This window comes from Penicilliopsis zonata, assembly GCF_001890105.1.
Source record: "Penicilliopsis zonata CBS 506.65 unplaced genomic scaffold ASPZOscaffold_10, whole genome shotgun sequence".
Lineage (NCBI taxonomy): Eukaryota > Fungi > Ascomycota > Eurotiomycetes > Eurotiales > Aspergillaceae > Penicilliopsis > Penicilliopsis zonata.
Window position 1 is genome coordinate 436783 of NW_019208919.1, and position 15100 is coordinate 451882.

The 15100-nt window shown below is 53.1% G+C and overlaps 4 protein-coding genes across 4 annotated transcripts; all 4 read left to right on the top strand.

The window, feature by feature from the left end:
* Positions 1 to 71: 71 nt before the first annotated feature.
* On the top strand, positions 72 to 2643 carry ASPZODRAFT_143596 (hypothetical protein; the record flags this gene model as incomplete). Its single annotated transcript, XM_022724926.1, has 2 exons — positions 72 to 1208; positions 1276 to 2643. 2 exons carry the CDS (start codon positions 72 to 74, stop codon positions 2641 to 2643), a joined length of 2505 nt encoding a protein of 834 aa, XP_022580219.1.
* A 1377-nt stretch (positions 2644 to 4020) lies between these two features.
* Positions 4021 to 6520, top strand: ASPZODRAFT_118809 (hypothetical protein). The gene is made up of 8 exons (XM_022721209.1): positions 4021 to 4512; positions 4601 to 4644; positions 4728 to 4753; positions 4853 to 4943; positions 5012 to 5102; positions 5161 to 5321; positions 5385 to 5676; positions 5741 to 6520. The coding sequence occupies exons 1-8, from the start codon at positions 4499 to 4501 to the stop codon at positions 6222 to 6224; spliced, it is 1203 nt and encodes a 400-aa protein (XP_022580220.1). The 5' UTR covers positions 4021 to 4498; the 3' UTR covers positions 6225 to 6520.
* A 525-nt stretch (positions 6521 to 7045) lies between these two features.
* ASPZODRAFT_2108733 (hypothetical protein) lies at positions 7046 to 10050 on the top strand (the record flags this gene model as incomplete). Its single annotated transcript, XM_022727718.1, has 3 exons — positions 7046 to 7238; positions 7313 to 7980; positions 8036 to 10050. 3 exons carry the CDS (start codon positions 7046 to 7048, stop codon positions 9947 to 9949), a joined length of 2775 nt encoding a protein of 924 aa, XP_022580221.1. The 3' UTR covers positions 9950 to 10050.
* An 848-nt stretch (positions 10051 to 10898) lies between these two features.
* On the top strand, positions 10899 to 14064 carry ASPZODRAFT_133577 (hypothetical protein). Its single transcript, XM_022723303.1, has 3 exons — positions 10899 to 11038; positions 11094 to 13856; positions 13936 to 14064. Exons 1-3 carry the CDS (start codon positions 10937 to 10939, stop codon positions 14035 to 14037), a joined length of 2967 nt encoding a protein of 988 aa, XP_022580222.1. The 5' UTR covers positions 10899 to 10936; the 3' UTR covers positions 14038 to 14064.
* Positions 14065 to 15100: the final 1036 nt, after the last annotated feature.

Below are 15100 nucleotides of genomic sequence, written 5' to 3' on the forward strand. Positions count from 1 at the left end.
ACGTACCAGCGGTGTTGCCACTGCCAAATCTTTTTCCTGTTGCATACCGGCCCCTTTGACCTTTTTTGACCATGACGACTGCTTCCTCGCTGGGCTTTTCCGCGATGGAAGCTCCATCTATTGACGACTCGATGGACATGGCCTCCCCTTATCAAGGCCACGCGGATGATTTCGATATCGATCTGGATGTGATGGAGGCTCAGGTCTCACATGTGGATGATGATCTAATGGTAGCAGACGCGTCCCCGGAACCTGGTCATCCCACAGGCTACGATCAAGAGGTATCGAATGATGCGGATATGACCGATGATGTTGCCGAACAAGCGATGGTCGACGCCGATGACGAGCAGCAAGAGACGTCTGCCATCGATATAGGGTTTCAAATAGAGGAGACCTACGAAGCCGAGATGCTAGAGGACGATTACGATGAAGATATCGATGCTCCTGTACAAGTTTCCGAAGGGGGCCCCCTTGGAGTTGATGAAACGACAGAAACTTCTCACGGGGAGGTAGAGCCCGATGTGACGGAGGAGAAGAGCCTTCTTGGTGATGAGAATGAACAACACGCCGCGGTCCCTCCCTCCGAACCCGCTAAAAACGACGATCATCACCAGAATCATCATGAGGAAGTTGCAGATGACGGTACTCAAACGGAAAGAATTGTGGGAGATGAAGAAGATAAAGATGCGCATGAGGAGGAGGAAGAGCATCCCCACCCTCAACCCCAAGTACAACAACACGATGAAGAAAAAGAAAAAGAAGAACAGCAAGAACAAAATCCTGATCACACTAACAAAACAGATTCGGGGGATATTCAGCCAGAACGTAGTACCGAAGAACACGCTGAAGCAGAAGAACATGACGATGCAACTCGACAGTCTCCTCAAACGCACACCGACAATACCTCCCACGAAGAAGCCAAATTCACTGAAGCGCAACAGGCCCCTGAAATGGCCGAACAATATGGAGCATCTTCGAACAGGGCTCCTCTTCATCCGGTCAAGATTCTCTATCAGGACAACGTCATCTCGCTCTTTCCCCCCTTGGAAGGGGATTCCTCCGAGACCTTTTTCCTTGAGGATGAGGACCTGGCCTATGAAGGCTTTGGCAAGATATTCGAGTCTTTTCGTGAAGTACTGCAAGATCATATTGATAACGATGAGATCCTGGTGGTGGATATTGACCCCTTGGGTCTTACATTGACAGAGGTTAGTTTTTTTTTCTTCTATTTTTGACATGCTTTTTTGAGTTTCCGATACTAATTTTATCCCTTAGGACTCCTCATATCTATCCCAGATCACACTGCACCAAGTTGTCGATCTGTACACTCATCTCTGTCACAACGACGGCGCTAATGAGCCAGAGGCTCTGTATCTTACCCTCAGCACTAAACTGAGTGTCGCCGCTGAGCTTGCGACCTTGGTTGCTCTTGCAAACAAGGGGAAAGGCCTGTCACAGCTCCACCTTGATGAGGAATATGATGAAGAGTATCAGTTCTCTGCAGAGACTGATCCTGGCCATCCCGAATCTGTCGCAGAGCACGAGTCTCCTGAGCACGCCGGACCGAGTGAGGAGAATCTCGATGATAATGTTCCTGAGATTCCCAGGACAGAAGATGCCCATGAGACGACAAAGGTTGAACCTCCTTTGCAAGAGACTCCGCAGGACCCAGAGGTCAAGCCGCACAGCAGCCATGAGAATGGCGACCTTGGTGATCCTGCAGAAGATGTTGTTCAAAGTGAAAATGTCCCTGGAGAAGAGGTGGTTGAGACTCACCATGATGATGACTTTTATCATGAAGAAGAGGAAGGGAAAGAAGTTGATGAAGAAGTCGATGAAGAAGTCGATGAAGACTCCAAATCCCATGCTGACGACATCTCCCATGACGTCTCGGCCGATGCAGAACTACAAGAGATAGACGAGGCCCAGCAGAGCGAGTCTTCAGTCACTCTAGGTCACTCTGTGGCCATCTCGGAGCATGAACAGTATCAAGACAAACCGTTGGAAAACGTTGAAGAGGCAGTTGAGCAGTATGGCGTTGCTGATCAAGACGGCCCGCTTGACTTCCAAGACAATCATGACGCTGACCATACCGCCGTCCCTCCATATGACACTAGTCTCGATGCTGAAGGCCGCGAAGAGATTGGCCCTGAAGAGCATGCGTCAGCTGACGGCGAGGATGACGAGGCTTACGAGCCACAAGAAGAAACCGTCGAAGTTTATGATGACCATCGCGAAGAATATTCGACCGAGAATGTACCGGAAGGCGATGAGGGGCATACACCCGAGCCGGCTGAAGATTTCCTTGGCATCGCCGATGATCTATTTCAGAGTCCGGTGAAAAAGGCCGTCAATTCCGCCGAGACACAAGTGGAGGAACAGAAACAGCATGAACCCGAGGAATCCCACGAGGCGGACGAAGACGCGTTTCCGGCAGACGATGACTTGCACGAGGCGTCTGAAGGTTTCGATTTTGACGAAGAAGACGAGTATGTCGATCTGGGTCTACCGCCGGAAGGGGAGCTTGAGGGCACGAGTCCCGAACCGATCAGCAGCTCAACCAAGCGAGTCCGTGAAGACGAGGATGACTTTGAGGTCACCGAGCTGGATACCCCCGTTATCAAACGAACTCGGTCCTCGTAATCACCTTTTCGGTTCCCTCCCCCTCCCTCCCTTCTTCCCTTTTCCCCCAACTGCTGCGGTCCCCTTCCGGATCACCACGACCACCACGGCCACCACCACGACAACTACTGGTGCTATACGTTCTCATCGGATCCCTTTTCTCTGAATGTCTGTTGATGGCCTGGCCATGATTGACTCGAGTACTAATTAGCCACACTAACCCCACAGCGTTCCCTAGATGCCAACACGACGGTTTCTGCAAGATGGGACTTGCGTTTTGATTTACGCCAGGTATGTGAACAGCCTCGTACCCTTTTTTTTTTTTTTTTTTTCTTCTTCTCCCAATCATACAATGCCTCCTACGAGGAGCCATTCCTACCATTCCTACCATTCCTCCTGGGAGATATTCTTCTTCATAGTGTACACTTGAGGTAGCATTTCAGCATGGCGCGACATCGGGTTTCTTTTCTCCCTTTTTATTTCCTGTCCTGTTCTCGTTGCGTGGGGAAAACTGGCACGGTTCTTTTTTAAATGTGGTTAAACACTGGAAAATATGGGCGAGGTGAAAGCAAGAGGATAGATACTCAACCGCCATGCTGTAGCGGGATAATGAAGCATTCTATCATCCATAGTCAATAATTAGGCATCCCATCATAAGATACTGCAAGGATCTGTACTTCGTACCAGGTATATCCGTAAAGCCGGTCTGGACGCGGTGTATTTATAGTATCCGACTCCCCACTGTTCACGTGCACCCGCAACGAGCGTACGCCGTACGGAATAGTACGTATTGTTCGACGGTGACATGAACCAGGTTGAATGTTACCCGGGTTATATCACAGCATACCTTAGGTGAGGCCTTGGATAGAAGACAAGTATTTAATTATTCTAGTGAGCATTCCTCCTCATGGCTGATTTACCTAGTACCTACTCCGTAACTATGTCGATAGACTCGATACAGTCTAAGCGCAGCGATGCTTATTTTCAATAGCCAATGTCTGGGCGTTGCAAGTGCGAGAGCTGAAACACCGGATGGGTCTGTTAGTAGGTAACTTACTTACTACTTGTACTCCGTAGTACTGGCCATGGCAAGTCAGTTGTGGCCATTTGGCCCGATGAGATTCTCAGGCATACCGAATAGATCTCGGAAGAAGAGTGCTGCACAGATATTTTCCCAGTCCTCAGTTGACTTTGAAGTATACTACTACATACTACATACAATTCTGTAGTCTCCTAATTACTACTATGTGTTAATAACCATGTGTTAATCTCTCTAATCTCCTCGACTCCACTGCACGGGCGCTTTCATCACCACCCGCAGCTTAGTTGGTTGGTAACCTACGTACTTAACAGAGGAACCAAAACCTGAAGCAACCACTGGACTGCCTCTCTCATTAGAAAAAAAAAAAAAACAGCCTCCTTCTTCAAACAACTTTCAACAACCCTCTCTCGCATAGAAAAAAATTACAATCTCCCTTATATAATTTCCCTCTTCCTTTTTCTTTCTTGTCTCTCTCCACCACGCTCGTTCAAATCGCCGCAAGAGAGGCCCTGGCTGGCTTGGTTGCAGACCTCCCCTCGTTTCGCTCCCTTGTTGTGTTTGTCGGTCGCCTTGCAGGAAACCTTCCCTAGCTTCTACCCAAGTTAACCTACTCTCTCTCCTTGGGGATCCGACGACACCGTCCACCGTCCACCACCACCACCACCACCAACCGCTACCGCCACCGCCATCGCTGCGACAGGCTATACTGAGGTTTGAAAGATTGGGGTGTTTTGTTGTCGGGGGAGGTCCTTTTTTTTTTCTCCTCTCGACTAGGTGCAGGGCATTGGAGGGCGTTTGGTGACAGGAGCACCTCGGCTCCTTGGACGATCCAGGATGATTTCAGACAAGTACGGCTGCTACTGGATTTATTATTGTTGTTCCTGTTGCCGCCGTTGTTATTCTATTTCTTTATGACTGATGCGATTCTTCAAATAGATATGTCGGCCTGCTGTTGGCCATCTGCTCGACAATGGCTATAGGTATGTCCCTCCCCGCCGGCTCGTTGCGCCCGCACGTGTGTCTGTCGATGTATGTGTGTGTTGACTGACCCTCGCGAATATAGGTACGAGTTTCGTCATTACCAAGAAGGTCGGTTTACGCGTTCCTCTCCTCTCCTCTGCGCCGTGCGATCGGAGGCTTTGTTTGCCTCAATACAAATAACGAAAAGTGTCCTGACACATCGCTTAGGGCTTGATGCAAGCGTCGGAACGCCATGGTTTTGAGGGAGAAGGCTTCTCGTATCTGAAGAGCCCCATTTGGTGGAGCGGAGTCGTGACATGTATGTCCTCTGTCGTGGACTTCTTGTTTTCTTCTATCGGGCGACAACAGAGCTGATCAAGCGTACAGTGGGCATTGGTGAAGTCGCAAATTTCGCAGCGTACGCGTTTGCCCCGGCGATTCTGGTCACGCCACTGGGCGCGTTGAGCGTTTTGATCGGGTAAGACATATAGCTGTCAATGTCTATCTAGCTTCATTGTCGCTGACCTTATCTCCAGAGCCGTTCTAGGTTCCTACTTTTTACACGAGAGGCTGGGAAGGCTGGGGAAACTCGGCTGCGCCATGTGTCTCCTTGGTTCGGTGGTCATCGTGCTCCATGCACCTCCCGACAAACCGGTCGAGAGAATTGATGAGATTTTGGGATATGCGCTCCAGCCAGGTATTCCATGAAAATCAGTGGGCATGTGGCATGGACCTATCTGGCTAAACCATACTCTCTCAGGTTTCCTTTCATACTGCCTGGCCGTCGCCATCTTCTCGGTCGTTATGATATACCGTATCGCGCCCGTGTACGGCAAGAGGAACCCGCTCATCTTCATCTCCATCTGCTCGACTGTTGGCTCGGTCTCGGTCATGTCGGTCAAGGCGTTTGGGATCGCCCTGAAGCTCACTTTCCAAGGCAACAACCAGTTCACCCACGCCTCCACCTATGTTTTTGCCATTGTCACCGGCTTCTGTATCCTAACCCAGATGAACTATTTCAACAAAGCTCTCAATGAGTTTTCGACTTCTATGTGAGCGAAAACCATATTTTTTTTTTTTTTGGAATTGAGGTCAAAACAACTCACTGACTGGCAGTGTCAACCCGTTGTATTATGTCACGTTCACCACGGCGACGCTGTGTGCGTCCTTCATCCTGTTCAAAGGCTTCAACACAACCGATGCGGTCAACACAATCTCTCTGCTCTGCGGCTTCCTGATCATCTTCACGGGTGTCTACCTGTTGAACCTGTCCCGCAACGACCCGGACGGTCGGCAGTTGGCCAACAAGATCGATGACGAAGGGATCCCGACCGATGGGATTACCAGCTTCCAGACCCGGCGGTCCATGCAATCCCGACGCAGCACCGATCCCCATCGCCGTAGCTCCTCAAGCATCAACTTCGTCAACGGCACCGGCGACCGCGAAGGCTTGATCCGCGCCTATGACGTCGAGCAGGGGGCCTTTGGTCTCTCGGAGCTGACTGAGGATAGCGATGGAGAGGGCGAACCGGGGCCCACGTACAAGCGAAGCGAGGTCCTCGAACAGACCTCTCTACACGCGAAACACGATGGCCGATAGTATACGACTTTTCTTTACCTTACCCCCTTTATTTATTTTCTGTTTGCTCTTGCCGTTTCTTTCGAATGTGATCTCTCTCCTTACATTTGAGACTTATGTGTATGCCTTGGATTTTTTATACCAGTCTTTCCACCTCCCATTTCCTCTTCCCTCTCTCCCTCCCTCTCTTCCTCTCTCTCTCTCTCTCTCTCTATTCCTCTACCTCCGTTTGTCGCCATGATACGAGCGACTTGTATTTTTACTTTTCTACTTTTGCTTTTACTTACTTCCTACTTGGAGATGGCTCAGTGATAGGCAACTGAGCGGGTTTCAAACGACCACCAAAGATACCCGTTGAAACGAATTGGATATGGCATGAAAGTGAGAGTTTTGCATCGAGACAGTGGTGGTCGGTCAGCCAGCTCGCCTGGCTCGACGTTGCTTTTTCAGTTTGTACATAGACGCAATGATAGACTTTGTCTAGACTACCGAAGCAGTCTAAATTGTAGTTGCTGCAGTATTTATTTATACTGTAGCAGATACCCGGTATAAAATCACTCGCCTATTCTTAGATCCTCCCGATCGGCCCGTGTGTTCGATCTTGAGGTGGACACTGGACCGTCATCCCAACAACAAACCTGCAGTCGGGCGTGGGATGTACATCAGCCATGAATAAATCCCTTCCTCCCTACGGCTCTCCCTTTTCATAATCCTACACTCGTCATTCTTTCAGAGTCAGTTCTTAATAACCGTCTAGCTGTCTAGCTGTATAGATAGGTACGTACCGCACGTACTTCGCGAAGTAGTACCTACTACCTACCTACCTACCTACCTACCCCACCATGCCCGTGGTGCGCAAACTGGTCATCTTCGCAGCGGTAGACGGCCTGATACTCCAACCACACTCTGGCCGACAGGCAGGATATCACGAATCCTCTGCGTTGCAGATCGACTACAGGACTCGCAATGTGTCGGTTGCGGGGGAGAAGCGGCTTGCCGAGGATTCCGATGGATTAGAATCCTACGGGCTGATTGGTAAATCCTTCTTATTTCTTTCTCTATTTACTTCTTCAGGAAAGAGAAAGTACTCATATAATGGGAATTTGCAGGCCTTCTTCCTGTCGCCTCTTATTCGTTCCTCATTTCCATCTCGCAACGGACGCAAGTCGCCCAGATCCACGGCAAACCAGTCTACGCCGTTACAGATGTAGCGTTGATTCCGCTCTCGAGTCGCGCGGAAGCGACGCATGCAATTGCTCAGGCGAGGGAACATCTCGAGGATACAGATTACTCAGAGGAGGAAGACGAGGAGGCGAACGTGGGTAGTCTGCCTGGTTCGCCGACGAGGGAGGTCGCGGTGCAGAGTCCGCTGCATACGCGCAGTCAGAGTACCAGTGGTGGGATCGCGGAGGATGTGATCGGGAAGAAGGTTCCTTTCGGTCGGTTTGCGGCCTCATGGCTGTCGCGCAAGGCGTTGGGATTGTCGGCTTCGGGGTTGAGTGTTGACGGGTCGGAAGATTCAGACAATGACCGGCTAGAGAGGAGGAATGAAAGGAAAGAAGATAAGGAGAAGGAGATTCTAGAAGAAGAGACGGACATTCCGGCTGAAGGGGGACTACCGTCGGTTGAACTCCTGCCAAAGCTTCTCCGCTACACCAGGCTACTCTTCGCGTCGAATAACTTCTTCTTTGCGCACGAGTACGATCTCACGCGCCAGATCGGGGTCTTTGACTCGTCCAGATCGCCTTTACCGCTTCACAAGGCTGTCGATCCAGTGGTAAGTGACTCAACACTAGCAAAATACTGCTATCAGAACAATGCTGACCAAAAAGTACTTTTGGAACCGCCACCTGATGAGCCCATTCATAGATGCTGGCGCACACGGGTTCGTGTTGCCGTTGATCCAGGGCTTTGTGGGCCAGCGAGAGTTCACTGTTGCTGCGAAGCCAAAGGAAGAAGGCAAGCCGGTTGAAGGCGAAATCCTAGGCGAGAATGAGGCACAGCCTGCCGCTGATGCTCTCAAACGGAACTTCCTGCTCACGTTGATCTCAAGACGGTCTGTCAAGCGGCCAGGCCTCCGGTATCTGCGGCGCGGCGTGGACGATGACGGGAACACGGCGAATTTCGTGGAGACGGAGCAGATCCTCTCCGACCCGGGCTGGGACACTTGTCGAGACATCTACTCTTTCCTGCAGATCCGGGGCTCGATCCCGCTGTACTTTTCGCAGTCGCCGTACGCGTTCAAGCCCGTTCCGACCCTGTATCACCCGGCCGAGACGAACCAGATTGCGTTTGATCGCCATTTCCGCACGCTGGGCCGCCGGTATGGCAGGATCCAGGCCGTCTCGCTCGTCGACAAGAGCGGCGGGGAGCTGAAGATCGGCGAGCAGTACGAAAAGTACGCGGAGGCGCTCAACGCGTCGGGTGGGATCGAGGGTTCGCCGCTCGGGCTGGTCTGGTTTGACTTCCACCACGAGTGTCGCGGGATGAAGTTTGAGAACGTGCGGCGGCTGGTGGACGGGCTGGGCGACACACTGGACCAATTCGGCTACACGGTCATCTCGGACAATGCCATCTCGCAGAGCCAGACGGGGATCGTGCGGACCAACTGCATGGACTGCTTGGATAGGACCGGGGTGGCGCAGTGCGCGTTTGGCGGATGGGCGCTGGAACAGGCGCTGGGGCGGGCCGGCCTGGCGATCGACCTGCACAACGACCCGTCGACGCAGTGGTTCAACACGATCTGGGCGGACAACGGAGACGCGATCTCGAAGCAGTACTCGTCGACGGCGGCGCTCAAGGGCGACTACACGCGGACGCGCAAGCGCAACTACCGGGGGGCGCTGAACGACTTCGCGCTGACGCTGTCGCGGTACTACAACAACCTTGTCAACGACTACTTCTCGCAGGCGTGCATCGACTACCTGCTGGGCAACGTGTCGACGCGGGTGTTTGGCGAGTTCGCGGCGGAGATGCAGAGCGCGGACCCGGGCATCTCGGTGCAGAAGCTGCGACAGAACGCGATCGAGACGAGCTGCAAGATCGTCATCGACGACCAGGCCGAGGACTTTCTCGGCGGATGGACGATGCTGACCCCGCGCGAGCCCAGCACGCTGCGCTCGCTGCCCTTTGAAGAGGCCGTGCTCCTGCTGACCGACGCGGCCGTGTACAGCTGCCGCTTCGATTGGAACACAGACAAAGTTCTCTCCTTTGAACGCATCGACCTGCGCCACATCGCCCACATCACCTATGGCACCTACATCACCTCCATCCTGACCGACCGGCAGACCGACGAGGCCGACAACGTCGGCCTCCTCCTGCTCTACCGCGAGGGCGACGCCCACGCCCTGCGCGTCAACACTCGCTCGCTGCAAAGTTCCGCCAGCCTCCCTCCACCACCTTCTACTACTGCCAACTTTGACTGGGATATTTCCTCTTGGTTAAAGAATGGAGGCAATAAAAACCAGCGTTTCCTTGCCTTCAAGGCGCTTCCGCTTGCGACCTCGGTGCTGCCCGGGGCGGCGAGCAGCCGCCACCCGCGGCGGCCGACGGTCCGCCAGCGCGACTTTGTACGGTCCATCTGCGAGGAGATTGAGCGAGCGATGCGAGCGTGTCAGGAACCACCTCACGCCGAGGGTCCCTCGGTGATTGACGAGGCGGACATCATCTCCCTGGCGGAGGCAAAGAAGCGAACGGGGTATTTTGAACATTTGGTTTACGACATCAAGAAGATGGTGTGGGCGTGACACTAGATACAGACCATACTGTCTATACTGTCTATACTGTCTATGTCTATATACTGTCCATACTGTCTATACTGTCTATACACTGTCTATGTCTATGTCTACTGTCTATACTGTCTATGTCTATGTCTATGTCTATGTCTATGTCTATCTTAGAGACCTGCCTGTTGATCTGTTGACACACTCGTTCATATAAATAATATGATTAAATTCTCTTTTTATAGAAATCATACAATACTACTCCGTACATACTACCCATCTCCCTATGTACTCGGTAGTTGCTATCCCCTGTCCTTGATAATTGCTTCACCTCATACCGACCCGCCATGGGTCCATCAAGACTCAACAGTAAAGCGAACAAATCATCGGAAAGACAAAGAAACGAAAATATTGATTCCCCTCGAATCATTTCCCAAATACTTTAGTATTTTCGCTCTACCATCCCCATTATCTAATATCCAGTCTCGACCAGTTATACTCCTGGACGGTGCACGGGCGGTAGACCTTTTTTTTTTTTTTTTGTTCGGACGGCACTTCCATCCCTCCCTCTTCTTGACCAACGGACAGGAAACCCCCTCTCCCTCCCTCCCTCCCTCCCTCCCCCCCACCGTCCTCGACCACCCGGACTCACTCACGCAGACTCGCTCACACACAGAGAGAGAGAAAGAGAGAAAGAGAGAAAGAGAGAAAGAGAGATTATTCCCTACGGAGAGCGTCAGTCAGAGTCAGTCTCTCCCACTTCCATCGACTCGGAGTCCTCCTTTCTGCTCGAGGTTGACCCCTGCGAAAAAGCGATTGGCGTGGGTATCCCACAGTTCACCGCGGGGGAATTTCTGTGCGACTGAACCCGACGACCACTTTTTTTTATCTTCTTTTTTTCCTTTTGATCTTATTTCATCTTCTTTATCTTCTTTTGTCTTTTTTTTTTTTTTCATTTTCCTTTCATTTCCATCGGTTCAATTATTATTCTTCTTTTTCGATTCGGTTGCAATGGAGTGGCAGCCGCAAGATGAACCGTTGAGACAGCTGGCTTGCTGTCTCCGGGATTCGTTGAATGGGTATAACCGTGAGCTGCAGAAGCAGGCGGAGGAGGTAAGTCGTTAGCGACTAGAGGTGGAAGGGCGAAATGCTGATTCGGATGTGATAGATGCTCGTGAATGCGACTTCCTCGCCCGACTATGTCAACTACATTACCTGCCTCTTCTCCACGCCGCAAGCTCCGGCCTCGCTGGCCATGGACCAAGATACGTATAACGTGGTGCGGTTTGCGGCGGCGATGAACCTCAAGACCAAGCTGCGGGTCGCATACACCACGGTGCCGCAGCCCAGCTTGGCGTACATCCGGTCGGCGTGCCTGCAGGGGCTCAAGGACGAGAATGTGCAGATCCGCAACTCGGCGGGCAGTATCATCACCGAGCTGGTGCAGCAGGCCGGGCTGCTGGCGTGGCCCGAGGTGCTGCACGAGCTGCTCTCGCTCGTCGGCAACGCCGCCGGCGACATTCCCGTGCGCGCCCAGGAGGCCGCCATGTCCGCCCTGGCCAAGGTCTGCGAGGACAACCGCAAGATCCTCGACCGCGACTACGAGGGCCAGCGCCCGCTCGACGTCATCATCCCCAAACTCATGGACTTCACCTCGAGCGAGAGCTCCCAGGTGCGCTCCGTCGCCCTCGCCACCATCCACGTTTTCTTGCCCCATCGGCCCCAGGCCCTCATGGCCTCCGTCGACCTCTTCCTCGCCCATCTGTTCCGCCTCGCCAACGACAACAACACCGACGTCCGCCGCACCGTCTGCCAGTCCTTTGCCCAGCTCGTCGACGTCGCCCCGGAGAAGCTCATCCCCCACCTCGACGGCCTCGTCAACTACGTCATTCTGCAGCAGCATAACCCCGAGGACCCGGAGCTCGCCCTCGACGCCGCGGAGTTCTGGCTCGTCGCCGGCGAGCAGCAGAAGCTGCAACAACCCCTCGCCCCCCATATGCCCAAGATCGTCCCCGTCCTGCTTCGCAGTATGGTCTATGATGAGGACGAGGCCCTCCGGCTCGCCATGGAAGCCGAGGATGCCGAGGTCGAGGACCGCGCCGAGGATTTGAAACCCCAGTTCGCAAAATCCAAGGGCGCCCGGCTGGACGGCGGAAAACCGGACGGCAGCGGCGGCGGCGGCGCTCCCGATCAGTCAGCCAACGGCGGTGATAATAACAAGAGCAACAACAACAACAACAACAACAACAACAACAACAACAACAATACCAGCAGCAATAATAGTAATAATAACAATAACAGCAGCAGCAGCAACAACAACAAGAACATCACAGGGATAGATGACAGGGACGAAGATGAGGATGAGCTGAGCGAAGGCGAGATCGAAGATTCCGAGTTTGGCGACGACCCGGAGGACGAGTGGACGCTACGAAAATGCTCGGCCGCGGCGCTCGACGTCTTTGCCAACGTCTACCACCAGCCCATCTTCGAGGTCATCCTGCCCTATCTCAAGGAGACGCTGCGTCACGAGCAATGGCCGCATCGTGAGGCCGCCGTGCTGACCCTCGGCGCCGTAGCCGACGGCTGCATGGATGCCGTCACCCCGCATCTCCCCGAACTCGTCCCCTACCTGATCTCCCTGCTGAACGACCCGATCCATGTGGTGCGGCAGATCACCTGCTGGTGCCTGGGCCGGTACTCGGAGTGGGCCTCGCACCTGCAGGACCCTGCGGAGCGGGCGCGCTACTTTGAGCCGATGATGGAGGGCATCCTGCGCCGCATGCTGGACAACAACAAGAAGGTGCAGGAGGCGGCGGCCTCGGCGTTTGCCAGCCTGGAGGAGAAGTCGGACGCCAACCTGGTCCCCTACTGCGAGCCGATCCTGCGCCAGTTTGTGCAATGTTTCGGCAAGTACAAGGACCGCAACATGTACATCCTGTACGACTGCGTGCAGACGTTGGCCGAGTCGGTCATGGGCGAGCTGGCCACGCCGCACCTGGTCGACATCCTCATGCCCGCGCTCATCGACCGCTACAACAAGGTCTCGGACCAGTCGCGCGAGCTCTTTCCCCTCCTCGAGTGTCTCGGCTACCTGGCCGCCGCGTACGGCGACGCGTTCTCCCCCTTTGCCGCCCCGCTCTTCCAGCGCTGCATCAAGATCATCTACGAGAATCTGCAGGAGTACCTGGCCTCGGTGAACAACCAGGCGCTGGACGAGCCGGACAAGGATTTCCTGGTGACCAGTCTCGACCTGCTGAGCGCCATCATCCAGGCGATCGACCCGCGCAAGAGCGGCGACCTGGTGGCCAGCTCGCAGCCGCGCTTCTTCGACCTGCTGTGCTACTGCATGGAGGACCCCAACTACGAGGTGCGGCAGTCGTCGTACGCCCTGCTGGGCGACTGTGCGATCAACATCTTCCCGCAGCTGGAACCCTTCATCCCCAACATCCTACCGACACTGATCAAGCAGCTGGACCTGGACCAGATCCGGGACGACGACCGCCACACGGGGTTCAGCGTGCTCAACAACGCGTGCTGGTCGTGCGGCGAGATCGCGGTCAACGAAAAGGCGACGCTGGGGCCGTACGTCGACAAGATCTACCAGGGGCTTTGCGTCATCATCAACAACGAGGAGGTGGTCGACTCGGTCAACGAGAACGCGGCGCTGGCCCTGGGTCGGCTGGGGATCAGCTGCTCGGACCAGCTGGCGCCGCGGCTGGCCGAGTACGCCGAGGTCTTCCTCAAGGCGATGGCCAGCATCGACTTTACGCGCGAAAAGGCGTCGGCCTTTCTGGGCTTCAACCACGTCGTCATGAAGAACCCGCAGGCCATGGAGTCGTGTCTGGCCGACTACTTCCAGGCCATTGCCGCCTTCCCCACCAAGACCCTCAGCCAGGAGGAGTATCACGACATCCAGAGTTCATTTCAGCAGGTATGGTTAGCCTTGTGCAAGACTGCAAGACTGCAAGACTGCAAGACTTATGTGTATAATGTAAAACTAACTTGGACAGGTCCTGCAAGGTTATAAAAACATGATACCCAATTTCGACTCGTTCCTCTCGCAACTGCCGCCGCCGGTGACCCAGAAGCTTCGTTCTGTGTATCAGATCTAGCTTTGGATCTCCTCTTTGACTTTTTGCATTTTCTTTCTTTTTATGATCTAGGCGAACGGCAATCGAGGATTGCATTCGTCGTTCCTGTATATGTGCATGACGTGGAGTTGTGGCCTGGCCACACACTGTTCAGAATGGAGCTATGATAAAATAGATGCATAGATAATAAATGACTGTCCCTAACTGACTATAAGCGTATGGAGTACCTAGGCATCTTTACCTTGAAAAGCGGTGTATTAGTAATAATGTTCTCTGCACTTGCCAAGAGTACATAGTAGGACCTAATAACCTAGGTAGGGACTAGATACTAACCATGTAACGTACGACTAGTACGCGTATGGTACTGTACAGTATGGACAGGGAATTAAGTGGTAAGACTCAAAGTACAAATGCAGCAGATGGTCCCCGCAGCATGATTGGAGGTCTCGATTAACTTATCCTAATCGGGGTGTTCTTCGGGGTGGGCGAGCGCATTCCTTCCCCGATGCGGTTAGCGGGGGGGAAACCCCCTCAGCCTGATCAGGCAGTCGTTACTTGATTAGTTACTGGTAATTTAGTATATTTTTGCAGTACTTGTATATGGAGGTACTAGAATTCTTACTACAGGATTACTTACCTAGTTACTAACTGGTACCCTGTTTTAGCCTCTTGGCGGGGTCTTGGCTTGGAACATGACCATATGGCATGGCGGCATGGCATGGCAGCATGGCTGACAGGGTAGAAACGGTTGTTGCAACGTGGACTGCGAGATGCACCTCATCACCTGTACTCTGTAGTATACTACAAAATCTACCTACGTATCTACGTATCTAGTATCTAAGTATAGAATAGAATAATACTCTGGAGTACTCCGTACTCAGAGTTAACTATATAGTACTACTTACATATGTAGACTCGCCAGTTTCTACTTCAAGTGGTTTAGACAGCTCGCTGACTCCTTCGGCCTGACTTGAAACACTGAATAACTACCTAGGTACTAGATACTCCAGTATGCAGGGATACTTGGTGGGTGACTAGTATCTAGTTACTGGCTGTGATAAGGCTCACCGACATGCCTTCAGAA